The sequence below is a fragment of the Vairimorpha necatrix genome, chromosome 4 (assembly GCF_036630325.1).
Source record: "Vairimorpha necatrix chromosome 4, complete sequence".
NCBI lineage: Eukaryota > Fungi > Microsporidia > Nosematidae > Vairimorpha > Vairimorpha necatrix.
In genome coordinates this window covers 551,998-578,682 of record NC_088819.1, presented here as the reverse complement: position 1 = coordinate 578,682, position 26,685 = coordinate 551,998, and the positions used below count along the sequence as shown (strand labels likewise).

The following is a 26,685-nucleotide window of genomic DNA, read 5'->3' as shown; positions in this document are numbered from 1 at the left end:
AATTTAATTGATAAATTTTAGTTATATTCTATCGTATATAATACCATTTATATATTTGAAATTTATATTATATCAATTTTATTCGGTTATATTAATTGGAGAAATTTCTTAATTAATTCTTCTTTGGTCTCATTGGTCTTCATTGATTCTAAAAAATCTTCGTCTAATTTTTCATCTACAAATAAATTGAGAAATTTCACTCTCAAAGTCTGCGTGTGTTTTTCATCTTCATTCTCAAAGTCTATCAAATTATTAAACTTCTTAAAAAAGACACTTGCTTCTTCATCATTGAAAAAAACAATCTGAAACCTTTTACAAATATTTACAAACTTAAAGGCCAATACTCGGCCTTTAAGGCACATTTTAAATATCTTGAAATTATCTAATTTCTCTAATATTGTAATCTGAATATTAGGCGGATTATGAATATTCAGAGTAATTTCTAAAGAATTATTGTAAATCTTGATTTCTATAAACCTGTTACTTTCCATGAAAATATGTAGCCACTGGGTCTTTTTAATACCTTGAGAATCGAACTGGGAGTGCATGACTGTCTGACTGACTGAGTCTATGTTTTGTTTGCAGTAAGAGAAAGTGTCAGACGGATTGTCAATTAATTTTGAATATTTAAAAATTCGCCAAGTGTAATTCATGCAAGACAAAAAAAAATTATAAAATATGCTTAAGTCTTAATGATAGATGTAAAAGCACTAATGTATTTTAAGATATAAAACATTATATTATAATTATAAGATATAAAAACATTATGTATTTCAAATATAAAAACATTATGTATTTTAAGATATAAAAACATTATGTTGTATTTTAAGATACAAAACATTATGTTGTATTTCAAAATATATAAAAACATTAAATATTAAAATTCTTTATTCAAAGGAATAATCAACTTTCTTAAAAGCACATTCTCCAATTAATCCCGCTTTTCCTCCTGTACTCTTCAAAATGGTCTCTCCACATCCCTTGCAGTTCATGTCTCTCTGAGAATGAGAATAACATAAAGTAACTCCTTTACATCCATCACATAAGACTTGCATAAAATAACCAGTAGGGACTGCATATAAATTCTTGGTCTTGTGAGTCTTTTTTATTTGTTCTTCTGTAGGGAAAGCTAAATCAAAATTCTGAAAATTATGTAAATTTTTACTTACCATTTTATGGGATAAAAAAAAAAAAAAAAAATAAGATCAATGTGTCTAAACATAAATAATTTAATACATTTTTTATGCAGTCACTTTGTTTGTTAACAAACAAACTCTTTATGCAAAAAAGCATAAATAAAAAAATTTCAGCATAAAAAAATAAAAAAAAAAATTCTACTTGAGATTTTTCCAACCCTCAAAAATGAACACATCGGGTTTTATTTCTCAATCACAAACCGAAGAAAAGGCAAAATACACTGTAGTAACAAAAAAGCTCACCTCTCTAATATCCATGTTTGATAAATTATATGGCAAATCTTACCATACGAAACTTATACAGACAGATTATAATTGTATTAAAAATACTAATTGTCCATCAGTAATATTAGACAATGTTAAGATTAATCATCCACTTGTTAAGTTATTGATAGAATATGTTAAGAAGTTGGATACTGTAGGAGACTCTAGTAAATATTTTTTACTTGTGGTTAAGTATTTGATAAATGAAAGTTTCCAGATAGTAGAGAAAGGAGTTAAGCCTACAGTATTGGGAGAGATTTATAGAAATATAGGGACAGAGTTAAATGAAATGTGTGGTGGGTTTAGTAAGAAAGTTGATATATTTGGAGAAAATAATCTAGAAGAAGATCTTAATAAAATGACTATACAAGACAGACAACTACAGCTTAAACAAGACAATGAAAAAGTCTATAAGGACAAGGAACTAACATCCACACAAGACAAACAAACACAACCCAAACAAGATGAGGAAGTACAGCCCACATTTTCTTTACTTCTTGATTCGCTTATAAATAATAAGAAAATCAAATCCTTAGTGCAGGAGAGTATTCTGAAGACTAAGTCCTTCAGTACAGAGAAGATCAGAATCCATAAGATGCTCACTGGTACTATTGAAGACAGTTACATTGAAGAAGGGATGGTCTTCGATAGAGTACCAGATTCCATAAGGAAGTCACTCAAGGATGGATCCTCTGCCATTTATAATTGTCCTTTAGACATTAGTAGGGCAGAATTAAAAAGTACAATTTTAATGAACACGTCTGAGGAATTATATAATTTCACCAATGAAGAGATAAATTTTATCAAAGAGAAAGTCGACTCATTGAAGTCTGACTTGATTATTTGCAGTGGTAAGGTCGATAATATTTTCCTTGATTTTTGTAATAAAGCCAATAAAGTGGTATTTAAGATTATGAGTAAACACGATCTAAGAAGAATTAGAGACTGCCTTGGTGGATCCATTTCCCCCGTATTAGAGCCTATCTCGAATTTGGGATTTGTAAAGAACATGGAAGTGTTTGAGAAGAGTAGTAAATTGTATACTAAATTTATAGGTAAGGAGATTTACACCATAGTCCTAAGGAGTTCTCTTGATGTTGTCCTTGATGAACACGAGAGAGTTATTATTAAGACACTGAGGGCCCTCAGTCAGAATGTCAAGAATAATACAGTGGAAGTAGTTCCAGGCTCAGGGATATTTGAGCATGCCTTGACTCTTCTTTTTAAAGAGAAGGCTGATTCCTTTTCAGATGATCTTCATATGAAATATGCCTTTATGTCTCTGAGTACAGTGTTTTCTAATTTCAAGAAGATTGACAAGTTTACTTTTGATATTTACAGTAGTAAGATCCGGGCTATGAAATATGCATTAGATTTTATAGCTGTCATGTATGAGACAGAGGATTATTTGATAGGAAGTCAAGAGAAGTTGAATATTAAGCCCAGAATGAATGCAGATTGGGATGAAGATCATTAAAATATTTATTTTAAATATACATAATATATATTATGTATATAGATTTTTGTTTTATACTTGTGGTGTGTTTTTATCCCTCATTTTATGCCTGATCAAGATTTAGAGAATCCTAAGCAGTTTCTTACTAGACTTACTAATAAGAAAGTCAGAGTGTTTTTTAAGTGGGGCCAATATTACGAAGGCCTACTTATGGAATATGATAAATATTTCAACTTTGTCCTTGCTGATTGTAAGGAGGTTGATTTTGATAATGTCAGTGAATTAGGGCGAGTATTTATAAGATGTAATAATGTAAAAATGATACAAGAATATAAATAATAATACTATAATTATGTATGTTATAAATAATATTAATTTATTACAACATTAATTATTCTAATAATATTAATTATTCAAATAATATTAATTTGTTTTATATTTCCATGACTTTCTTGGTATCTCCTGTATATTCTTTATAACATTTCTCAAGTATCAAATCATAAACATAATCTTGTACTTCCACTGACTTACTAAATTCCTCAAATTTACACTCTTTCTTTTCTTTATTTAAATCTATAAATTCCTCATTCTCAAAATAATAAATCAAAACAGAATACAGAAATCTCTCAAACAGAGTCCACTCCCCATTCATCAAATTATTTAAACTTTTAATAAAATCTTTATAAAACAATGTGTACCACACAAAGCACTCTTGTTTGATCATCATTCTATAAAACACATTTAAATCTCCTTTATAAAACATTCTCTTTTTTACACATTCCTGTGTCCTGTGCCACAAAATCATCTGCTTGATTTGTCTATCATCTTCTATCAGATTAGTAAAAACACAGAAATCATCATTCATGTATAAAATGTCTACACTCTTTTTAAGTATCTTGTTTATAAAAGAATATCCTTCATTGAGCAGATATTTGTAACAAATATCTGTTTTATTTAAATATTCGGGATTGTCTATCTCATTTTTACATATTTTTAATTGTTGGATTAAATTGTTGACTATTCCTAAATTTATGATATTCTGAGACTTCTTGAAATATAAATAGTCTAAGAAGTCATAGTGTTTTAAATCTTCATTGAGATTTATAAGAGAAAGGTTTAGAGCGTCAAGCTCTGATTTGTAAGAGTCAAGTTGTGTGATGAAGTCATTTATAGAAGAAGAGGAATGTTTTATAGAATTGAGATTTTTAAGATTATCTTCTAAATCTTCCTCGTAATTCATAAATCAAAAGGGGTTGTAAAAGAAAAATAGTTGATTATATTTTATAAGATACAATAATATAATATTTTATTTTTACATGGCCCGATAGTCTAGTGGTATGATATCTGCTTTGGGTGCAGAAGGTCCCGGGTTCGAATCCCGGTTGGGCCCATCTTTTTTCTAAATATTTTAGTTGTTATTTTTGATTTTGCTAGGCTACGGTTACATGATAAAAAATCATAGCTGAACTTAAAGGCTAGTTTTTACATACAAAAATCATAGCTAATCTTAAGGGTTAGTTTTTACATATATATTTTAAAATATGCTTCATATACTATAATTATAAAATATTAATAAATTTTAATATACGATAAATATTTAAAATTTTAATATACAATAAATGTTGAGAATAGTAGACATAAAGGGTATTTAATAATAATATTGCTATTTATAGCCAATATACAATAAATATTTAAATTTTTATATTCTCTCATAAAATAATAAATACGCCTTCTGTAAATATTCATTCCCTTTCACTACTGTAACTCGGTCATCATCAAGGCAATAACACTCTCCATCTTTCACTATACAAGTCATATAATGTCCAAAATGCAAACTCCCTTTATGAATTATAAACCCTTTAAGTTTATACTTCCCAGTCTTAAAATCCAACTCATGATCAATTTTCATTTCACTATCAATCTTCGAATAAACTTGTTTTATCATTTTAAATCTTTTTAAATGTAAAACTAAAATTTTACTAGTTTTTTTTAATTTAAAAAATTTTACAAATTTCGTGTTTTTATGACAAATTGGACAATTTAAGGAATCAGTGAGGATTTCTTTAGTAAAAAAGTTTAGTAAACTTGTTTTTAGTGTTTGAGAGAAGTCTAGAGATAAAGAAAGAAAGATTTCTTTTGAGATTGATTTTTTGTTTTTACATTCTAGACATTTAAGGATGTAATTGCCTTTAATTTTGAAGAGATTTGATAATTTATGAAAGTCTTTTACATTTGATGTCTTTTGTGCTGCTTCAATTTCATTTGTTTTTACTTTTAATGTCTTTTGCGCTGCTTTAATATTATATTCAATTACATTTGTATCTTCAATATTAATAAATTCATTTGTTGTTGTCTTTTGCGCTACTTCAATATTAAATTCTGGCGTTTTTTCATTACTAGTTTTATGGTTTTTAATTAAGGTACTATTAAATATTTTTTTTTTTACACAACTCATATCAACCATAAACAAGTAAAACGAGTGCACATCTTGTTGATCTTTATTACTAAACTCCACATTACTCTTCATTATAGTTTTTATTAATTCCAAAAGTGTGTTTTTATTATTAGTCAAATACCCTGTAAACATGTCTCTAGTACGACAAAACAGGCATATTTCATTATGACACTTATTTGTAGACAAAAGTAGACGAGTAAAATCTTGTAAATTGACGAATACTTGAAGAAGTGAGTTGATGTAACAAGTATTTCCATGATTAGGAAGACCTCGTAATTTAAAAGGGATATTTGTAAACATCTTATGAATTATAACATGTTTTGTTGTATTAGATTTATAAGAAGTGAAAATGGAGTCTAAATTTAAGAAAAAATTGAGATGTTTACACTTGTCTTGAGGACAGAAGATCATTTTACAGTGTAAACAGACTAGTAAAGAGTCTTTTGATGGACATAAAGAACATTGGAAATTTGATCTTTTTTTGTGGTATTTTTTTCTTAAAAGATGGATGATTTTTGAGTTATCAAAATGATTTAGACTTGGAGTATCCGAGAAATTAATATTAGATTTCATGGGTAAATTAAAACAACAAGAATATTTTTAAATATAAACAATAATATTTATATATATAAATATAATAAAACATATATATAAATATAATAAAACATATTTATGCAATAATATTTATATATATAATAAAACATATTTATAAAACAATAATTCATTTTATTTACTAATTTAAAAAGTCTATTCTTCTACTACATCCATAATTATTCTTCTCTTTACTCCCTTTTATCTCTACATACCCATTAGGAGACATCAACTGGACTATCCTTTTAGGTGTGCCTATCCTCTTAGGAGACACTACTTTAGGAATACATTCCTTAATAGACTTGATTTTCTTAGTGTCTAAAGATTTCCTCTTTATTAATATTTCAGTAGACTTTACCTTTTTTAAATATTTCTTTGTACACCAAGACTTCTTACTTTTGTACATCCTTGTTTAAGAAAATATCTTTTTATTAAAAAGGCGGGTAAAATGGGAACAAATTTAAACAGTGTCTCGATTTACAAGACCTTGTGGCGCAATGGTAGCGCGTCGGATTCCAGACCCGAAGGTTCTGGGTTCGAATCCTGGCGAGGTCAAATTTTTTATTTGTAAAAGTATACAATACTGTATTTTACAATGTATTAAAAAAAGTTTATATAATTCGAAAACATAAAGAGCCGTACACTCTTCCTCTATCTTGACATCATTGTCCTTCTATTAAGCCAAAAAGACTTATCTCTTTGGATTTAAATCTAGAACTTAAAAACATTGTATCAATGATAACTATATCATGTAACTCCAAGTTGAATGCAAGAGTTCAAGAACATTTAGAGCATCTTAAATAATAACCGAATGAAGAGTCAAATTCCATAACGTATATACTATTACATATACATAGATCCCATACATTCCCGCCCCTTTTCTTATGGTTAATGAAAAAAACTTCAAATCTCAAGACTACAGAAATTTAGAAATATCTCTCGCTCCAATGTTAGAAGTCACCACAGCAAATTTCAGAAAATTCGTCAGAATATCTTCAAAACACACTCTCCTCTTCACTGAGATGATCGTCTCTAATACCGTTATTAATATATCTACTACTAAATTATTACAAAGACTCGGAGACATAGACGATCTCACTGTAGTACAAATAGGGGGATCTGATCCTACAGAAATATCTAGTGCAATTTCTATTCTAAAACAACATGGTTGTAAACATTTTAACTTGAACTTGGGCTGCCCAAGCTCAAGAGTACAAAAAGGCTGCTTTGGGGCAGTACTAATGAAAGATAAAGAACTAGTCACTAAAATAGTAAACACTGTCTATTCTGATCATAATATCGTCTTATCCCTTAAAATCCGTGTAGGTGTGGACGATTTAGACACATACGAATTTTTTAGCAATTTTGTAAAATTTTTAGTACAAAATAGCCCTGTTAAAAAATTTTATGTACATGCTAGGAAATGTTGGCTTGGTGGGTTAAGCCCAAAACAGAATAGAAATATACCATCTTTGAATTACGAATACGTTTATAGAATTAAACAAGAGTTATTACATATTAAGTTTATACTAAATGGTGGGATAAAAAATCTACCATATGAAAATATGGTAGATGGAATAATGATAGGTAGAGAAGCTATAAAGAATATTTTAGTATTTAAAAATATAGAAGATATTATATATGGAAATAATAATATGAATGTGTATGAGATTATAAAAAGATATTTGGAGACATTTGATGGTGGAGAAAAAATAACATTTAGGATGTTAAGTCCTTTACAGAATGTTTTACATGGGAAAAATGGGAGTAAAATGTGGAAGAGGTTTTTGAATGAAGCAGTGCACAAAGATAAAATGAGTATAGATGAATTTATAAAAGAAATAGAGACGACAAAGATATTATAGAACATAAATAGAAATATTTACATATTAAATAAAATATTTACTATAGGTTTTACATATTAAATAAAATTTTTACTTTAGGTTTTTCAATTATAAAAATTTTTACTCTAGATTTTTATTATAAAAATTTACTATAGATTTTTATTATAAAAATTTTTACTCTAGATTTATTAATGATAGATATAAAGATGCAAATTTTAAAAATATAAAAATATAGATGCAAATTCTAATTATAAAAAATAGATGCAAATTTCAAATTATAAAATATAGATGCAAATTTTAAATTATAAAAAATAGATGCAAATTTTAAATTATAAAAATATAGATGCAAATTTTAAATTATAAAATATAGATGCAAATTTTTACTACAGGTTTTGAAATTTTATAAATCAGATTTGTTAATTTAATTTTTTTACAATAAAGTTTTCATCAAAATTCTATACTGTCTAAATCAATAAAGATCAAATTGTTACACATTTAATTATTTAAATTTAAGTTTTATCCGTACACATTTAATATATCTTACAAATTATATTACATTTAAATTAATATAATAAATCACATCTATAAGCTCTGGTAGCTCAGTCGGTTAGAGCGTCGTGCTAATAACGCGAAGGCCCTGGGTTCGAATCCCAGTCGGAGCATGCTTTTTTCAAACTTTACTCTTTTTTAATTCATTATGTACTTCTGTAAAATTCATCAAATTATCAAATGTCTCCTGTTCTTTACAAAATATCACTGTCTCTACACTCATAATCATCATTTGTATGTATCCAATCTTCATTATATAAATGATATTCATCCACTTATTTATATTTTCTATATTATTAATCATAAAATATACTAATACTATTCTATAGACTAGTTCTAGTCCCAGTTCTCCTATTATAAATTTACATTTCTTTATAATCTTCAGATAAATGTATTCGTGTTCGTAAGTTTCTATCAAATTACAATCTTCTACAATTTTTTTATTGTTTAAAATTTTTACAAATACGAATATAAGCAATAATGTCTCAGATATTTGAAATATCTCGAGTATAAACGTAGAGAAATATGAATATTCTCTTAATATGTGTATTAGTAGTGGATAAGATATTATTCTTATACCACTATAAATCAATATAAAATTAATTATTAAATCAATATTATTTTTTGTAAATACTAGAGGTATAAAAATGACTAGTGTAAGAAATAATGAAGATTTCAGTAGTGTCTCATAGATTATTTCTATGTATTTGAGTATATCGTAATAATCATTAGACTGGATAGATCTGTAAATAATTTGGTTTTTTCTGTAGCCTATAAATGAAGATGAGAATGAGTATAAGATGAAGAATAAAAGAGTAAGATATAGAGTAAACATTAAAAGTGTCTTTTTGTGCCTAGTTGATTTGTCTTGGTTTATATAGGAATTTGTAGTTATATTTTTAGAAATCTTTTTTGTGAAGAATAAAATGTTAGTGAGAGATAAAAGCATAGCGAAATAATGTGGTTGTGGTGAGATGATAAGTTTCATTTATAAAAATGTACAAAGAGGTTAATAAATAAAAAATTTTAAAACGAAGTTTCAAAAAAATGAAACACAGTCCAAATGGATATAAATCATTGTATAAAGTGCCTAGTAATATTCTATAAAGAGGTGAAAAATATGTTTATATTGTTTCTAATTTTATTTTGTGCACAATTTTATTCTTACAGTAAAGTTAAGCGCATGTAAATAATAAATATTAACCGTATAGTTTAAGTATAAAAGTGATTTAACTCGCATGTAAAGTAAATGTAAGTCAAAGCGCAATATTTTTTTGCGTTTTAAAATACATTTTTAGACATTAAATCTCAGATGTTTTTTTAAGCCCATGCTCAAGAAAGACACAAGATTCGTTGATCTCCCACAAAATATCAAACAGAAACTTATCAATATCCACAGATTATCCAATCAAGTCTACATTTCTTCAGACAAACTTCCTATTCCTTCATTCACTGATCTTTACACTCAGATTGTCAATCTCCAGACTTCTTCTTTAGAGAGAAATTTGAACAAGTTGAATAATAATTTCAATATCTTGACTAATATTCCCAGTAAAGTAGATTTTGGATATGTAGAGACTCAGCTTAGAAATGATATAGAAAGATTAAAAGAAGATGTAAAAATGTATAAAGAGATGGATAATAAAGTAGATTTCTGTGGGTGTATAGAGACGACATATAAGATATTAAATAAGAGATATGAAGATAATAAACATTTATAAAGTAATAAAATGTTTTCTTGTCCCGTTTTACCTTTATTTACCATATAATAATATTAGTTATATAAACATCTATGTCAATTTTGAATAAAATATCTGGAGAATATGGGGATCGAACCCATGACCTCTTACTTGCTAAGCAAACGCTCTACCACTGAGCTAATTCCCCGTATAAAAATTATAAAATACATATATATAAATATATATAATTTACAAAATAATTCATAATACAATTATATATAATTTAAATTATAATTCAAATTATAATTTATAATATAATTATATAATTTAAGTTTTTATTTTATTTTATTTTTGTTTTTTTTTATACCCTTAAAATATGAGGGAAATTATTTCTTTACACATTGGCCAGGCTGGTGTCCAAATAGGAAATGCTTGTTGGGAACTTTATTGTAAAGAACATGGAATATTACCAGATGGTAGTCTGGATGATTCAGGTATAGAAGATGAAGGATCTCAATCTTTCTTCTCTCAGACTTCTGCAGGTACTTTCGTCCCCAGGACTCTCATGGTCGACTTGGAGCCCGGAGTTATTGACTCTATAAAATCTTCTAATTATCGAAATTTATTCCATCCCGCTCAGCTCATCCACGGGAAAGAAGACGCAGCAAATAATTACGCCAGAGGACATTACACAGTAGGAAAAGAGATAATTGAGCCAGTAATGGAACAAATAAGGAGAATGGTAGATAATTGTGATGGATTACAAGGATTTTTCATTTTCCATAGTTTTGGAGGAGGAACTGGGTCTGGTTTTGGTTCTCTTCTTATGGACAGACTTGATGCTGAATTTGGTAAAAAGAGTAAATTGGAATTTTCGATTTATCCTGCTCCTGCTATTTCTACAGCAGTAGTAGAACCTTACAATAGTGTCTTGACTACACACACGACACTTGAACATTCTGATTGTTCATTTTTAGTGGACAATGAAGCCATTTACGACATGTGTAAAAATCTTGGTATTGATAGACCTCATTATTCTGATATAAATAGGGTCATAGCACAAGTAGTCTCTTCTATTACTGCTTCTTTAAGATTTAAAGGATCTTTAAATGTCGATTTGACTGAATTTCAGACTAATCTCGTCCCTTACCCTAGGATTCATTTCCCTTTAGTCGCTTATTCACCAATGGTCTCTAAAATCAAGGCATCTCATGAAAAATTGAGTGTACAGGAAATTACGAATGCGTGTTTTGAGCCAAAAAACCAGATGGTAAAATGCGACACGAAACAAGGGAAATATATGGCATGTTGCTTATTATTTAGAGGAGATGTGAGCTCACAAGAGGCAAATAAAGCTATTACTAATATAAAAGCGAAGAATTCTATAAAATTCGTCGAGTGGTGTCCTACTGGATTTAAAATGGGAATAAATAGTAGAACTCCCACAATCTTGGAGGGCCAAGCCATGGCGGCAGTGTCAAGGGCAGTCTGCGCTTTGAGTAACACGACAGCCATCTCTGAGGCATGGAAGAGACTCAATCAGAAATTTGATCTTATGTATGCGAAAAGGGCCTTTGTACACTGGTATGTGGGAGAAGGAATGGAAGAAGGCGAATTTAGTGAAGCGAGAGAAGATTTGGCAATGTTAGAAGATGATTATGATAAAATATCAGGAGAGTCAAAATAAATGAATAATGGTTTAAAAAAAAAATGTAATATTTGCATTATAATATTTTGGCATAAGATTTTTAGTTATATTTGTGTAAGATTTATGTATTATATTTTTGTTTTTTTTGCATAAGATTTTTAGTTATTCTGCGTGGAATTACTTATATGTTTTTTTAATAATATTTTATTTTAATGCGTTTTGCATAATTATTTAATTATCTTATTATAATTAGTCTTTTTAGTACTATATAAAATTTTTTATATTTGCATAATAGTATAGTTCGGGTGTACATAATTATGCTTTATTATTTTTTCAAACCCTTTTTCTTATGGAATTCCAAGACGTCACCTTAGAGGAACTTAAGGAAGTCTTGTACAAATACACAGAATATTCAACAGACGAAGACTCGATCTTGTCAGAAATAAATCTATCACAGTCACTTATAAAAGAAGAAATAAAAAAAGAGAACAAAAATATATCAGAAATATTAAAAAATATTAGCATGAAAATAAACAGCATGAAAAAAGAAAACGAGAAAATGGGACTGGAAGAGTGTACTAAGTGTATAAACTTATTAAACCAAATAAGGAAAGATATAGAAATAGTGAGAAATGAAGATATAAATGTAAAGAAGAAAATAAAAAAAGGGAAAATGATGATAATAATATTAATAATAATTATAATATGTATAGGGAAGAAACTAATAAAAAATTAAAAATTCTAAAAAATTTATTTTTAATTATTTGTAAAAAATATATGTCATATACCATATCAAAGTTATACGAGAATTCGTCATATTCTCTGATCTTATAGACTTAATACAACATCATTGTGTTGTAATAGGAGATAAATTTGATATTATACTCTGCAAACTGGGTCGAAAAAACTTTCTATATAAATCTGACCTGTATGCAGAAAAAAACCACCTTGGTCCAGCTTGACTCTGTGATCGAAGATAATCTCAAATATTTAAAGATAAGTAATATATCAATTTATTACTAATTATATTAACTGAATATGTTAATATAAGAAAAAAATAGCACTACTTAAATTCAAAATCACAAGACTTAAGAGATTTATTTTAGCGTAAGTATCTTGAATAATACTTCAAATTATAATCAGTAAACAATGTTTAATGACAAAAAATTATTTTTATCAAAAACATCTTTAAACGACCTGAAAGATATACTTTTAATAAGTTGGGCGACTAGGAATAATGGTAAGACTAACTACCACATAAAAAAGAATATTAGTCGGAACGGTATGGCCCAATGTCTTTATATCTAATGATAGTGTCTTCTATTACATAATAAAAAAAGCTAATAATTATAGATATAGTCATAATGAAAAAATTAATATGTCAACAATTGTTTTTTACGCGTTTTACTTTTTTTGTGTTGTCTGATTCGTAATTTTACAATCTTAACAGAATGAATTCTGTTGTAATAAATGTTCTTTTATTATGAAAAGATTAAGTCTGTATTTATATGGATAAAATTTTTTAAACTAATATATAATCCCATTAATCTCATATATTATAACATTGGAACAACGAATTTCCGAGTTTTATATGTGGGGAAATTCAGAACTTCGTTGGAATTCACAATATTCATACCATCTTGCAACATTTGTCCAATGAACCAGACGGGTTTAAAGGCTTACTAGTTCTAGGAATAACAACCCGGTTAATCTATAGTTTGTCCGTGATATTTTTGGCGGAGGAGTGTTATTTAACAAAAAATCATCATGCAAAAATTATAAAATTAACTAAAAGAACAATTTTTAAAAAATATGCTCCTTAAAATTCATAAATTGTAATATTCACAATTTTTTTTTAGCGATTTTGATTTGTATATTCGAGCTTAATTGTTGTTTTTACTAATTCGATGTTGAAGCTATGAAACGCCTATTCATAAACTTTTTAAATAATATTTTTTCAATATGTCTAAGGTTCTACACAAATATTTTGTTTGCGCGCCCTATAAAATCTTTTATGATTCATTTATAATCCAATTTTATCATGATATACATTGATATTTCGCCGGAAAATTAATCATTGTGGAGTAAAGTATATCTAACGATTACTTGATGTGATTTAATGGAGATAAATCGTTCTGATCTATGTATTGTTTTTTTAAGGTAAGTTAAAACGGAAAATATTTATATTTTTTGTATAGATTTATGATTATTCATCTCTCAGTTTGCTTATAAAAAACAAGATATTTTATTGTAAACATTATATATTTAAAAAAACATAAAGAAAAGTTCATTTTACAATTCATAACTTATTCTACATATGTAAATCCGCTAAGGATAAGTATAGCAATTTGGAGAAACTTCGCAATATTTAGCATGATAAAACCCCCCAATCGTCATTAGGAGCTCATATGATATGTGTCTTAAGTATTGGGCAATTATGAATATAAAGCAAAACTAAAAATTATCACGTGCGTAATTTTTTCTCATTTTTGGAATTAGGTATAAACACATACAACTTATATATTATGCTAGAACCTAATAATGCTTAGATATATGTATTTATATGAAAATTTTGCAAAAATAAAATTTATTGAGGTAAAATGAAGTAGTCCGACAAAAATGCATCTGAAAAAAAAAAACAGAACGCTTTTTTAGATTCGGTATATGCCAAGTAAAAGATCTACGAATAGCTCTGTTTAGGCGACAACTTAAATCATCATATACGACTTTATATAAAAAATTATTGGTGTTAAAAGATAAAGACCTTGTGTTGATGATTTTATTTGTGATCACATATTACATGCATTTTTTGTATAATTATTTCCACTGGTTCTTAATCTTTTTGTAGTATGTGCAAACCTATATCGAATTTTTATAACGCCTTACAAAATATAAACATTAATATTAGACTATCATAATACAAGACATATTGTATACATTGAACTATTGATTTTTATTCTAAAGTTTCAATTGCATTGTTTACTTCGCACGCATTTTATAATTGTATTTTTTGGCTATGAAAAGCATACTCAGTGAAATTTGATAAAAATTGGTTTAAAACAAAAAGTTATCTTCCGCACTATTTTAAGCTGCTCAACTAGCATATAAATTAAATAATACCTAAATGAACACCTTCATTTCATGTAATTCTATTGATATAGTAGATGAGTCACGAATTTTGTATATTCGCCATATAAATAATTAAAAACAACTAATTTGGTATTGTCATTATCCAAAATGCATAGGCAACAAATATAATGCGCAAAAATGTACAGGAAGTGTGATACGGACTCCAAATGAAATTGAAGTATAATCTAAATTTTAAGAGACGATTTGAAAACAACAGCACAAAAACGACATTTTTACTTTTTTTTTTTGCAAGTAAGAGGTAGGGAGAAACCTTACATAGACCAGAGGGATTGGGGTGTGATCCTCATCCAACTGGTACTGTGAGATTCTTACTCACTAAAACTCTATCCATACAACTTGCCGGTGCAGCAAGCTCCGCCGTATCCATTGGACTTTGGCTCAAGGAGAACACTTTCCATTTATACTTCAAATCGCGTCCAGAGTGACCTCACAGCGGATATACTTAACGGGCATGGTTATCTATAATCCGATGAGATACATCATCTTACTGACTCAAAGGTCCCTACAATCATCTGTGTTGCACACACGGCTCCTTACACGACCACATCACAAGCCTGGCATTTTTATTGGACTGCATTGACAACCAGTCTCCCACTGGTTTCGGCCAGCAGGTAAGAATCTTGTAGGATAGGGCCCACTGGACCTTCTATTGCCCTACTTCGTCTAGTCTCTTAGTTAGCTCTAGGATCTTAACCCTAGAGTGCACCAGACATAAGCTCCAACTAGGTCGTACCCATTAAATACTTTCATGTATCATTAAGTCACCAAAGGTCGATACTGTTTTTGGCTTTGAGTTGCATTTCTACACTAGACGATAATCCCCTTGTGGCTGGGCACACACAAGTTTCATTGAATCAACTTAATGATTATCGTGGATAGGCTGACCGATTTTTCGGCCTTAGGCCGAAAAATCGATCTTTCGGCCTAAAAAAAATAAATAAAAAAAATAAATAAAAAATAAATAAAAAAAATAAATAAAAAAAATAAATAAAAAATAAATAAAAAATAATAAAAAAAAAATAAATAATATAAAAAAACAATAAAACTAAACCAAATAACTAATATTAATTTAATAATGTAAAAGGGTATTCAAGAGTAGATGAAATTTGAAATAAATAATCAAGCGCGTCTATGGTTTCAAAATTGGATACAATATCATATATATATTTTTCTTGTATATATTTTTTACACTTTTCATTTACTTTAAAGGACTTGTAATAAGCGCGTAGAATTTTTTGCCTGCTTTTCAAATGCTCCTCATGTAACCTTTCTCCAAAAACACCCAAATCTGGATTTGCTACAGTAAAAAGATTATCAAGCGATATATGAAATCCTTCTAAACTATTCGTAGTTCTTGGTAACTTATTTAATACTCGTTTATAAACATTCCAAAATAAAATCTCTTCTGCGTCAATGTCAATATAATTTTTAAATACAAATTTTAAAATTGTTTCATATCTCTTTCTATCACTCCTTGACATAAGCTTTTCTTAATCAGACAAAAAAAATTTAGAACCTCAATAGGTTTAACAAAACTTAACGCTAAAATCCTTTTTATATTCATTTTAAATTCGATATCATTTTGATACAACGTGCTCATTTTCAACTCTTGCACTTTCCTATAAATAATCTGGGAAAAATGAAAATTGCACCCATAGAAAACTGCGGCAGGAAAAGCTGTTTTGAAAGCTTTTCTTGGTGCTAATTCGAAATCTAAATTAAAACATTTAGGGTTAAAATTTGGTGCTTTTTCCACTATAAAATCACATATTTTCTTATATGATGCCTCATTTTTTTTTAACATTAGTATAAATACCAAAGGAATGTACTTAGTATTGATATACGCGACTAGAGTATAGAGTTGCTTGAAATTAGATGGAGCAAACTTGAAAGTACCATCCATTAAAATAGTTTTAGTATTCTCAAGGTGAATTAAATTTTCTAGCGTGCAAAGATTCACTACTCTTTCCTTATCTTCTATCCCAGAATCAAATTGCACAAATAATTCGCCTGTAGGCAAATATTTAATTGAATTTGGGATATAAGTTTTATCGGGAGTTGAGTAACTATGCCTCCCGTTTCGCATTCTCTTAATTCTATCCCTAATACTAAAGATATCAGGTGTTTTTTTTAAAGCTTCATTAGAATATTCTTTCAACGCGTCAAAAATTATAATTCTTGACGCCTCGGCATTTTTCTCTGCCCGTTTTAATATTTGACCGTAGGAATATTCGAATTTATTTTTGTCGAAGTCTGGCTCGTGGTTGTGGGGGGGGGGTAACGCTTAAAAAACTACAATCTAAATTTGTATGAAGTTTTGAAGTGCAGTTTTCTGATCTACATCACCATATTATTTTTTCTTTTCCGTTATATCTGAAATTATACGCATGTCCTGCATATAATATCTTTCTTCCTCCTCTTTTGGAACGAACTTCACACAGTTCTTCGTGGGATAAATTTTCCATTGGGGTATTTTAAAATAATTTTTTTTAGGCCGAAAGACCAATTTTTCGGCCTAAGGCCGAAAAATCGGCTTGCCTTTCTACACTAGACGATAATCCCCCTGTGGCTGGGCACACACAAGTTTCATTGAATCAACTTAATGATTATCGTGGATATTTTCATCATCTGAGTTGTTCCAACTGCATCATTGAAAGTAGAAACAATTTTGGTGCCACTGGGAATCGAACCCAGCCATTGCTCAATGTAAGCATTGCCTTCTACCACTTGGCTAAGGGCACCGACATATTTACATAGAGATGTACAGATTGACTTTAAATCTGGGCAGTTTTAAAAGTTTGATCTATATTGTTCTCAGTCTGCTTATAATGTGAGTTGAGATGATTAGTCTCACAATTATATTGTAACAAAGTTAATTTTATAACATATATTGTTCTCGTTTGCTTTTTGCGACATTTAAGAAATTAATTTATTTGCAATTTTTTATCATTCTAATCTATATGTATCAACTTAGAATTTTTTCTAATAGTATATTTAGAGTGAGCAGATGTTTTCAGATGAATTTCTCCAATAATACTTTTTTATATTAATTTCAAGAAAAAATGAATCACGGTACTTTTTTTTTCTGACATTATTTGTGTGATTTTTCATGTATTTGCTCACAAAACCTATTTTTTATAGTAAGATTATTAATAAACCTACAATATCTAGGACTCAAGTTCTATTATATTTGCGCATTTTAAAAATAGTATGTTTTGTGTGACCTTTGGAAGATTTATTTTATGAAAAATAATAATTTTCCAGTATCTATTTTGGATTATAGATTAAATACTAATTAGTTGCTTTTCAATGAGCATATCTTTTAATTTATTTATTCAGGATTTTTAACAATTTATATAATCAAAATTTCTTTTTTTCAAATCATAACTTTAACCAAAAAATTAGTTTCTAGTACATGACAGTAATTTAATTTTTGAACATTTAAATCTTTAATTAACATTTAATATATAATTTTACTGATAACAGTTTAAACTCATGCCAAAAGAACTCATAGACGATTTTTACGAAAGAATGCTTTCGTACATGTAGACTAGGCAATAAACACATTTCACAAAGGATTAAACTCAATAACAATTATCTTAGACTTCAAATTTTCTAGTTCGACTACATTACTAATAAATTATGTTTAAATATAATATTTTATTACTTTTGTCTTAATCTATTTTTTATAAAAACAGAATATATAATAATCATTAAAATGCAAGAATGCCATTAATATAAATTCAATAAGTATTATCAAAAAACTAATAAGAAAGTTTCTTCGCTACCTGATATTTGTTACAATTAATTGAGAGTACTAAAGCAAATAAATACATTATACAATTCTTAAATAGTTATAATATGCTGTAGAACTAATTTTGAACTTACTGATTTGTAAAAAACATTTTTTTTCTGAAATTTACTAAAAAGCAAGTTTTTAATAATATGATTAGTAACCCATAATATGATCTTTAACTTGGATTTTATATTTTCTAGCCAATCAAATCATAGTAAAAACGAAGGAATGGAAAAACGCAAAATCAGAAATTATAATTACATATCTATTATCAATTCTCTAGATCCATTTGGATTTAAGCCATATGAGGAACTTGAAAAACATATTTATTACAATACTTCTATGAACATAAATCCTGCATCCAATTTTAATAGCAACGCAAGAGGCTCTAGCAATTATATTACTAACATAAATGTTTCTGATCTGAATGATGACGTCAATAATTTTAGTTCTTTAGTTGATGAAACTGTGTCCGAAAATTTTAATAACATTGTCAAGCAAAATACTGAATCTGACGAAACTAATAACAGATCAAATTCTCGTTTTATTAATTCAAATTTTTCGACTGGTGAAATACTGGCGTGTACTAGTAATAATGATGACCAGAATATTAAGATAAATACCAAAAAACCGAAGTTTAATAAGTTGTTAAATACATGCACGAGAGCGTCTAAAACAATAAAAACTGGAGTCGAATTTAAAAATTTTTACCCAAAGTCGACTTCTAATCAACCATTGGATTTTACATATTTAATGAATGTTTTGTCCGAATGTGAAATTTAAATAAATAACTATAAAGAAAAAATAAAAAATAAATTAAGTCCAGAAAAAATAAAAAATACAAAAGATATAATAAATACATATAGCGATATACAGGCAAGTTGTTATTATAGAGAAATTGGTAGAATAAAACGAAATTATTTGTATTACTTAAATATCCAACTATTGCCTAAAATTAAGTCTGAAATTAATATATTGTGCGTACCTCCTATAATTCAAAACACATTATTGGAGTTTATAAAAATTTTTGAATTGTTATTGACAATTTATGATATGAAAAAAAATATACCACCAACATATATGATACCAAATGAGTATAGAATTCAGATTCATAATTATAATATGGAAATATTTTCTTTATTTATTCATATACCAATAATCGAAACATATAAAAAAATGAATTATGTATTGAATTTTTGTGTAGATTTAGATATTGCTGTGCATAAGAAGCTAGATGTAATTTTAAGATCGATAAAAAGAAATTTAATCAAATTATCATCAAGATCATCCCATGTTATAAAAACTTACGAAAAGTTAAATCATCTATATAATACATGAAAACTACTATTTTATTTGTATTGGCGATATAATAAGCTTCACATTTAACAGGGCATATTTTATGGTAATTATTATTGACGATTGAATTTTATAAATACTTATTATATTTTTTTATTTAATAATCTTAATTTTGACTTATTTACTTATTTACCAGCAAGCAATATGTACGTACTTACTGCATTATTTATATTTGCTTTGTAATTTATACAATTGTATAAATTTGACTAACCCATATGTAAAGCTTATGTTTAAGGATTAAATATCAATCATAGTATTATCTGTAAAATATTCATACGATTCTTCATTTTTGATCTATGAACTTATTTATTTTAATGTGCAATAATTTGAGTGTATAAAAATATTGTTATTTTTTGTATTCTAAAGTAGTGAATGTATGAAATAAATAGCACATCTATTATTATTATTGTAAATAATAGTATTACTTAGAATAGTTTTCTTATTATAAATTGCCAGAACCTACATTAAAAATTAAACATACACAAAATTATATAGCTTAATTTTGAGTCATATAGAAAAAACAATTCACTGTAAATTCTTGATATATTTTAGAAAGATTTTGTTTGTTATTGTATTAACCATCCTCTTTGCAAAAAAAAAATTTTGCATATAATGATTTAATATGTCTTCTCTATGATAAAAACAAATCAGTATATAAACAAAACCATCAAGATAATACACAAAAAAATGCGTTTAAATTGTGTAGGTTTTTTTAGTCTCTATGATAATTTTCAGTCTACAGCCAAACTATGCTACTATATACCAATATGGGAGACCTTATATATATAATATACACGACATGAGCCATATCCGATAAAGTCCTCTATCTATATTTGTAGACGTTATAAATTCTTTTTTGTTGCTAAAAACCACAAGAATATATTCTAGATTTAATTTTTCCCATAGAGTCATCAACCCTTCTTTGCATGGTGAGAAGAATTTCAATCATAGCATTTAGTCAACAAAAAAGGCAATCAATCTCTCTGTACTGTAATTTTTTTTTGCTGGCAACATGTTAAGCGACTATTGCAACAACAAAAAGCAGTTGTTAAAAAATAGCAAACGTCACTGTCACTTATCAGGCCTAGAACTTGTCATTCCGGAGTTTGTTGTGACTGGCACAAAGGAGCGAGATAAAGTTTGTTTTTTGAAAATAAACGGATATATAAAATACAATAAAAGTGAAAATGGGGGATTATAGGTTTTTTTATGTACAATTTATAGCAAAACACTAAGAATAAATTGCTCAAAACTATGTGATTAAAATCTACATGTCTATGCAGTAATTTGTTAAATTATCTTAAACAATAAAGAAGACTGAGTAAACAATATTTTTTATTTATTTAGTACTGAGGCAAATATGTGACAATGCATGATAGAGTAAATATCGATCATATCGTTTTTTACATTAGAATTTTTTAAGTTTTTCCTTCAATCAAGAGCATTAATTAAATCACTTTGATTTATTTTAATAAATAGTAAAAATCATGCAAAGGCGGATTAAACGCCATCTCTTAAATATATGCCGAAGTTCCAATCGAATTTTGTACTACAAAAAAAACTTACAAAGGTAGCTTTATGACGACAGTCATTCTCCTACTTTGTATTATTTGATAATTTTAGTAATTTGCCGATCAATATCTATATGATATTTTTTTACCGAGGTCCTAATTTAGTGTTGGCTTAAGATACAAAATTCTATGATATGTAATATTTCGATCCCTAATTTTTAATTGAGTTGTGTGCTCTGTTACATGCCTGAAAAGACCTTTCCGGATTTAACGTTCACTAATAATCAATCCTTCGATTGCCGCCATTTACAGCACCATTTTTGCTTCTTAAAAAATTTTTTTTCCATTTTAAAAAATAAATAATTGCTATTTATATTTAATCGTTTTACTGTTGTCAGAGAGCATCCAGAAGGTTGATTTTTTGAGCCGGGCAAGTTTTTACTAAAATATTATTCCGTTCTTATTTTTAAGATTTGGAAGTCAAAACGTAAAAATTTTTACAACTGCTTACCAATTCGGCTTTGTTGTGAACATAATTTTCCATTTATGTGATTGTAAAATCATGTATCTAGACTATTTGACGATTCATGTCCGATTATTTTACAATACTTTTCGCACATATCATTAGTGTTTTTATCTGTTAACTGATGTGAATCAATGTTACGCGTTACATACATAATTGCTTTACTAAAATCTATACAATGATTTGGTGGTCTTATGGCATCAATTAAAACTGGCGCTCTGCTAATTTAAGTGCCAATTGTCGTAACCTTTTCTATGAAAGAATAAATTAAAAATTAGTAGGCGGTTTAACATAAATTGTGTACAGAAGATATTTCCATAAATGTCTCGTATCAACAATCAACCAAAAAGTTCTCTATTTTTTATAATAGCTATTTCAAAAATTTTATAATTTATTGCACTGTAAGTTCTTTTTATTACTGCATTGTTTTTTTTTTGTGTAAATGATATTAATTTTACTTGCAATTTCATTTCAAAGCGCTTTTAGTACTGTTGTTATTTTGTTTATAATCATTCGATATGAGGCTTGTAGTTTTTTAAATATCCAATCGTATCTCTCTTTTGTTTCTTGTAACATTGTGATTAACATTTAGTAATCTTCATTTTTGATAATGCCAGGAGCTTCTCTTGATCAGATCATTATTCTAGTAAGTTGCTGCATTTTTCTTAATAAAATGACAAATTACTTTCCTCGCAGCGTTCGCTTTATCCTCCTAATAGTTAGTAAGGTTCTAGTAAAGTTTTCCTTAAATTTATATACATAGCTATTTTAAATTCTTTCCAAAACAATGTTCACTTGTATAGCCGCATCGAGTTCTATATCTAGGTATTAATAGTATTTTTCGTCTTTTTTGTGCGTGCTGTATTATTTGTTGTTGTCGCAATCTCAATATTTTATAAGCCCCTTTCTCTCATTTGCAAGAATATGATTGGTTAATTATTCTTATCGTAGGCAATAAAATTTTTTTTAATAATGGTTTCTAAATTTGAGTTAAGGGATGTTGAATGTGTAAAATAGATTTTAGTTATATCATATTCTATTAAGCAAAATTACACACATTTAAAGTGATTTAAATTTTTTTTTGCTATATTAAAAATAATCCTAATAAAATATACATTAAAGCCTTAAATATCAGTTTGTTGATTTTATAGACACCAGAATAAAATTTTTCCCATGTGTTTCATAAATCTCTAAGTTATAAACAACACCAATTTGAAACTACAGTATAATGCTTACAAAAGTACAATTTGATCAGTAGATAAATATATGAATTACGAATGTTTTTATTTACGACATTTTAATTCTTTTTAAATAAATCGTTATATCTAGATTGATCGAAAACTCACTTTATATTAAATTCAAACGTATATATAAAGTAGAGATCTTGGTTATGAAAGCGTCTGAAGTAAAATTGAATTATTGTTCTTGAAAAACATTATTTTAGTACAATGTATAGGTTTATTACGACTTGTTTTTGAGTTGTTTTTTGATTTCTATAAATTTTATTCAGATTACGAAAGTCAAGGCTATAATTTAGATTCTTTTTTCCATTGGTAAAGGGGAATTTATAGTAAATCCTCTGTTATTTTACAACTTTTTACAATAAAGTGCCACGAGTTGTCATTAAAATTACCAAGCAGTACATAAAATAATGAATTCTATTGATTCTTTGTGTGGAAATTGTTATATGCAAATAATATACCATAATAAGTAACGACCATTTTAAACTTATCATTTAAACAATAATATCTAATACTTATCAAGTTTATTTAAATGACATTTTTTAATAGATTTCTACCGTTGTTAGATTATTTTTTATAATTTTTTGTTGTTATGCTTTGAGTAATAACTGTCAGATACCGTTGTCTAGCTCGTCAGATATATTACCCGGATAATATTTTTTTTTGTTTTATAAGTTTCCTAAAACGCGTTGTCTAACTTCTTGGATAGTAAACAGCAAATGTAACCATGACTTATACTAAAAGTAATACAATTTAAATAGCCAAGAAAAATTCAAGGAAATATAATACTTTTACTTATAAACTAGATTTTTATGCAAAAAAAGGTTACAAAAAAAACAAGTTGCGTACATAAATTAAATTTATAAATTTTAATGGTGTTACAGGTGATAATTTCTATAGGGAATGTCAAAAAGAACTTAATGTAAAATTCTTAGAAGATATAACTGATTATGTAAATTTTTTTTGAAATCCGTGAAGATGGATTTTCTGAAATGAAGCTTTATTTTTGACAAAAAAAATGCATCTGAAAATATTAATAAACGCTAAGAGGAAAATAATTGAGACTCAGGGCGGAAAATAAGAATACTTTTAAGAAGCAATAAAAGTCAAGCAGATTATCATAAAAAGGCATGTTAAAATTTATAGATTTTTCTGGAAAGGAATACTAATATGTAGCTTCCTTAAGACTAAGTCTTTCACCATTTATAGTAATAAGTAAGCCAATGGTGTATGCTAAACGTCATATAATTAAAGTTAAAGTCAGTACTGCATTTCATATTAAAGGGACCATCGTTTTATGTACCATACAAGATTTCAATAATATTTGAAACAAGCAACACGAGGGTTGAGTTCATTGCAGTTCGTTTTTAAAGAACTTGGTGCATCTTTGAAATATATGCACGACCTAAATATGGAGCAAAAAATGGAATTTTTTTTTTTCAAAAATATTTAGAAAAATATTTTCTAGATAGAATGTTCAATAACACGTATATTCGAAAAGTCATTCAATTTGATACAAAATCAGCAAATGAACGTTAAAAGCTCATATAAACTTACTTTAAAACCAATTTAATATAATTATAACTGCCAACACTGCAACGGGTGTTACTATCTATAGAAGAATAGTTATCTCAATTTAAAGTATGGTCTGGATCTAAAAAACAAGGCTAACAAGAAGTCTAATTTCGAAATTTTATTTGGATTTACATTGAACATTAAACGTGATTATGTCATAAATGCATTTTTAAAATTGTGAGAAAAGAAAACCAACCCTATTCAGTACAACTCTCTAAATATGTTCTGCTTTAGATGTTAGCAATTTTCTGGTCGTTGAAGAACTTTGATCACAAACGACTTCTCCAAAGATAGTTTCTATATATACAAATTCAATTTAATGAAAATAAGTTTAAACTATTCTTATATACAAAAGGGAGATTGTATTATTTGTAAATTAAAAAAAAATATGACGGAGAGTTTGTTCAAAATTTTTTACTTACGGAAGAAACTCTTAAGATTTTTTAAAACAAAAAAAAATACTTTTTCCAATTCTAGATATACATTTGTGCGCTATAAATAATAAAAACATACACCTGCAATTGTTATATAAACAGTAAAATAAAATTGATGTAATCATGAATAACCAAATATCGATAATGTGATACAAAGTCTATTTCTTGCGGATGCTTTTGTCTAATATTTTGTATAGGGATAAATCACTCGATTTGAGACAATCTACTACGGGAGATAATATCATAAGACGGAAATCTTTTGTTTAAACTACTTGGACTTTTGAAGATTTATATTTTACCACTAGACAACCAAAAGGAAAACAAATAAAGAATGATCATTTCATAACCCTGTTACAGATACAAAAAACATAAGGTGTGTCAAATAGGATAATGCAAAGTTAATAAAACTGTATATTTGGTTTGCCGGAATGTACCACAGAATTATGTTGCTTAAAAAATGTGCTGCTTAGTAAAAAGTCATATATTTTTGCGGATAAATCAAGACAATAATACACCCTTATAATTTATTATTGGCGTTCTGCACAGGGATGCGGCTTGTTCTAAAGTAATACTCTAAAAAACTATACGTTTGCCCGTCTGTCGCTGGCAGGCTTTTATAATTCTTATTGTTAAAATGTTTATTTGAGTGCTTCTCCTTGGACTCCATTTCTTTTTGTTTGGGATTTATTAAATATTTTAAAATAAGAAGGAGGGAAAATAATTAAAAATTGTAAATTACATCCGATTTGAATAGAGATGTTATGTGGTCATATTACCACAATTATATATTTTATTAGCATTTTGTTTCTCTTTCCTCCCCAAACTATGGTTTCCATATTAATTTATAAATAAAAGTCAATTTTAACTTCTATAGTAAACTAGGCACCTTAAAAGTGTTGTACGGGCAATAGAAAAATATACAAATCCGACTATAAATGGTATGCGTTTTATGAAAACATGTAATTGATCTATAAACTTTTATTTCTTACACATTAAAGATTTTTTAGATTTTAAAATGTCAAAGACAACTCTTTAGATTTAATTTTAAGCAACTATGTAAATGTGAATTTTTATGCATTAGTAATTTTAATATACTCACCTATAATTTTTTTTATTACATTCAGCTTTGGGTAATTAATTTCTATAGAAAGATGTAAATAGACCAAAGATACGACATTCACATGAAATTATGTATATTATTATATTGAAATATCAAAATTAAAATTTCAAGTGTCGAAATATATACCCATTAACCTTTTACCGAAAGAAAAATTAGGTTTCAAGATTTTATGTTACCATGGTAATTGTATCTGAGTGTCAACACTTCGTCTTTTACGAACCTTCATGTAGTATCTACTGGTATTAATCGTAATTCTTGAAGTTTTACAATGGAACCCTTGGAATGTTCTATTATAAC

The 26,685-nt window shown here is 27.5% G+C and overlaps 13 protein-coding genes and 4 non-coding genes across 17 annotated transcripts; 10 read left to right on the top strand and 7 right to left on the bottom strand.

Moving 5' to 3' along the window:
• Positions 1-86: 86 nt before the first annotated feature.
• Positions 87-653, bottom strand: VNE69_04127 (uncharacterized protein; the record flags this gene model as incomplete). The annotated part of the gene is made up of 1 exon (XM_065473374.1): positions 87-653. One exon carries the CDS (start codon positions 651-653, stop codon positions 87-89), a length of 567 nt encoding a protein of 188 aa, XP_065329446.1.
• Positions 654-887: 234 nt separating this feature from the next.
• On the bottom strand, positions 888-1,172 carry VNE69_04126 (ribosomal protein eS27; the record flags this gene model as incomplete). The annotated part of the gene is made up of 1 exon (XM_065473373.1): positions 888-1,172. One exon carries the CDS (start codon positions 1,170-1,172, stop codon positions 888-890), a length of 285 nt encoding a protein of 94 aa, XP_065329445.1.
• Positions 1,173-1,362: 190 nt separating this feature from the next.
• On the top strand, positions 1,363-2,937 carry VNE69_04125 (T-complex protein 1 subunit theta (CCT8); the record flags this gene model as incomplete). Its single annotated transcript, XM_065473372.1, has 1 exon — positions 1,363-2,937. The coding sequence occupies one exon, from the start codon at positions 1,363-1,365 to the stop codon at positions 2,935-2,937; it is 1,575 nt and encodes a 524-aa protein (XP_065329444.1).
• Positions 2,938-3,021: 84 nt separating this feature from the next.
• Positions 3,022-3,255, top strand: VNE69_04124 (small nuclear ribonucleoprotein F (RUXF); the record flags this gene model as incomplete). The annotated part of the gene is made up of 1 exon (XM_065473371.1): positions 3,022-3,255. The coding sequence occupies one exon, from the start codon at positions 3,022-3,024 to the stop codon at positions 3,253-3,255; it is 234 nt and encodes a 77-aa protein (XP_065329443.1).
• A 94-nt stretch (positions 3,256-3,349) lies between these two features.
• VNE69_04123 (uncharacterized protein) lies at positions 3,350-4,156 on the bottom strand (the record flags this gene model as incomplete). Its single annotated transcript, XM_065473370.1, has 1 exon — positions 3,350-4,156. The coding sequence occupies one exon, from the start codon at positions 4,154-4,156 to the stop codon at positions 3,350-3,352; it is 807 nt and encodes a 268-aa protein (XP_065329442.1).
• Positions 4,157-4,234: 78 nt separating this feature from the next.
• VNE69_04906 lies at positions 4,235-4,306 on the top strand. Its single transcript has one exon. It is a non-coding gene; the product is annotated as a tRNA-Pro (tRNA).
• Positions 4,307-4,615: 309 nt separating this feature from the next.
• VNE69_04122 (ubiquitin carboxyl-terminal hydrolase) lies at positions 4,616-5,944 on the bottom strand (the record flags this gene model as incomplete). Its single annotated transcript, XM_065473369.1, has 1 exon — positions 4,616-5,944. The coding sequence occupies one exon, from the start codon at positions 5,942-5,944 to the stop codon at positions 4,616-4,618; it is 1,329 nt and encodes a 442-aa protein (XP_065329441.1).
• A 160-nt stretch (positions 5,945-6,104) lies between these two features.
• On the bottom strand, positions 6,105-6,368 carry VNE69_04121 (uncharacterized protein; the record flags this gene model as incomplete). The annotated part of the gene is made up of 1 exon (XM_065473368.1): positions 6,105-6,368. One exon carries the CDS (start codon positions 6,366-6,368, stop codon positions 6,105-6,107), a length of 264 nt encoding a protein of 87 aa, XP_065329440.1.
• Positions 6,369-6,445: 77 nt separating this feature from the next.
• On the top strand, positions 6,446-6,517 carry VNE69_04905. The gene has a single exon. It is a non-coding gene; the product is annotated as a tRNA-Trp (tRNA).
• A 329-nt stretch (positions 6,518-6,846) lies between these two features.
• VNE69_04120 (tRNA-dihydrouridine synthase) lies at positions 6,847-7,827 on the top strand (the record flags this gene model as incomplete). The annotated part of the gene is made up of 1 exon (XM_065473367.1): positions 6,847-7,827. The coding sequence occupies one exon, from the start codon at positions 6,847-6,849 to the stop codon at positions 7,825-7,827; it is 981 nt and encodes a 326-aa protein (XP_065329439.1).
• A 567-nt stretch (positions 7,828-8,394) lies between these two features.
• Positions 8,395-8,468, top strand: VNE69_04904. Its single transcript has one exon. It is a non-coding gene; the product is annotated as a tRNA-Ile (tRNA).
• An 8-nt stretch (positions 8,469-8,476) lies between these two features.
• Positions 8,477-9,343, bottom strand: VNE69_04119 (uncharacterized protein; the record flags this gene model as incomplete). Its single annotated transcript, XM_065473366.1, has 1 exon — positions 8,477-9,343. The coding sequence occupies one exon, from the start codon at positions 9,341-9,343 to the stop codon at positions 8,477-8,479; it is 867 nt and encodes a 288-aa protein (XP_065329438.1).
• A 340-nt stretch (positions 9,344-9,683) lies between these two features.
• VNE69_04118 (uncharacterized protein) lies at positions 9,684-10,076 on the top strand (the record flags this gene model as incomplete). Its single annotated transcript, XM_065473365.1, has 1 exon — positions 9,684-10,076. The coding sequence occupies one exon, from the start codon at positions 9,684-9,686 to the stop codon at positions 10,074-10,076; it is 393 nt and encodes a 130-aa protein (XP_065329437.1).
• Positions 10,077-10,170: 94 nt separating this feature from the next.
• Positions 10,171-10,242, bottom strand: VNE69_04903. The gene has a single exon. It is a non-coding gene; the product is annotated as a tRNA-Ala (tRNA).
• A 168-nt stretch (positions 10,243-10,410) lies between these two features.
• VNE69_04117 (tubulin alpha chain (TBA)) lies at positions 10,411-11,721 on the top strand (the record flags this gene model as incomplete). Its single annotated transcript, XM_065473364.1, has 1 exon — positions 10,411-11,721. One exon carries the CDS (start codon positions 10,411-10,413, stop codon positions 11,719-11,721), a length of 1,311 nt encoding a protein of 436 aa, XP_065329436.1.
• A 310-nt stretch (positions 11,722-12,031) lies between these two features.
• On the top strand, positions 12,032-12,418 carry VNE69_04116 (uncharacterized protein; the record flags this gene model as incomplete). The annotated part of the gene is made up of 1 exon (XM_065473363.1): positions 12,032-12,418. One exon carries the CDS (start codon positions 12,032-12,034, stop codon positions 12,416-12,418), a length of 387 nt encoding a protein of 128 aa, XP_065329435.1.
• A 6,378-nt stretch (positions 12,419-18,796) lies between these two features.
• Positions 18,797-19,411, top strand: VNE69_04115 (uncharacterized protein; the record flags this gene model as incomplete). Its single annotated transcript, XM_065473362.1, has 1 exon — positions 18,797-19,411. One exon carries the CDS (start codon positions 18,797-18,799, stop codon positions 19,409-19,411), a length of 615 nt encoding a protein of 204 aa, XP_065329434.1.
• Positions 19,412-26,685: the final 7,274 nt, after the last annotated feature.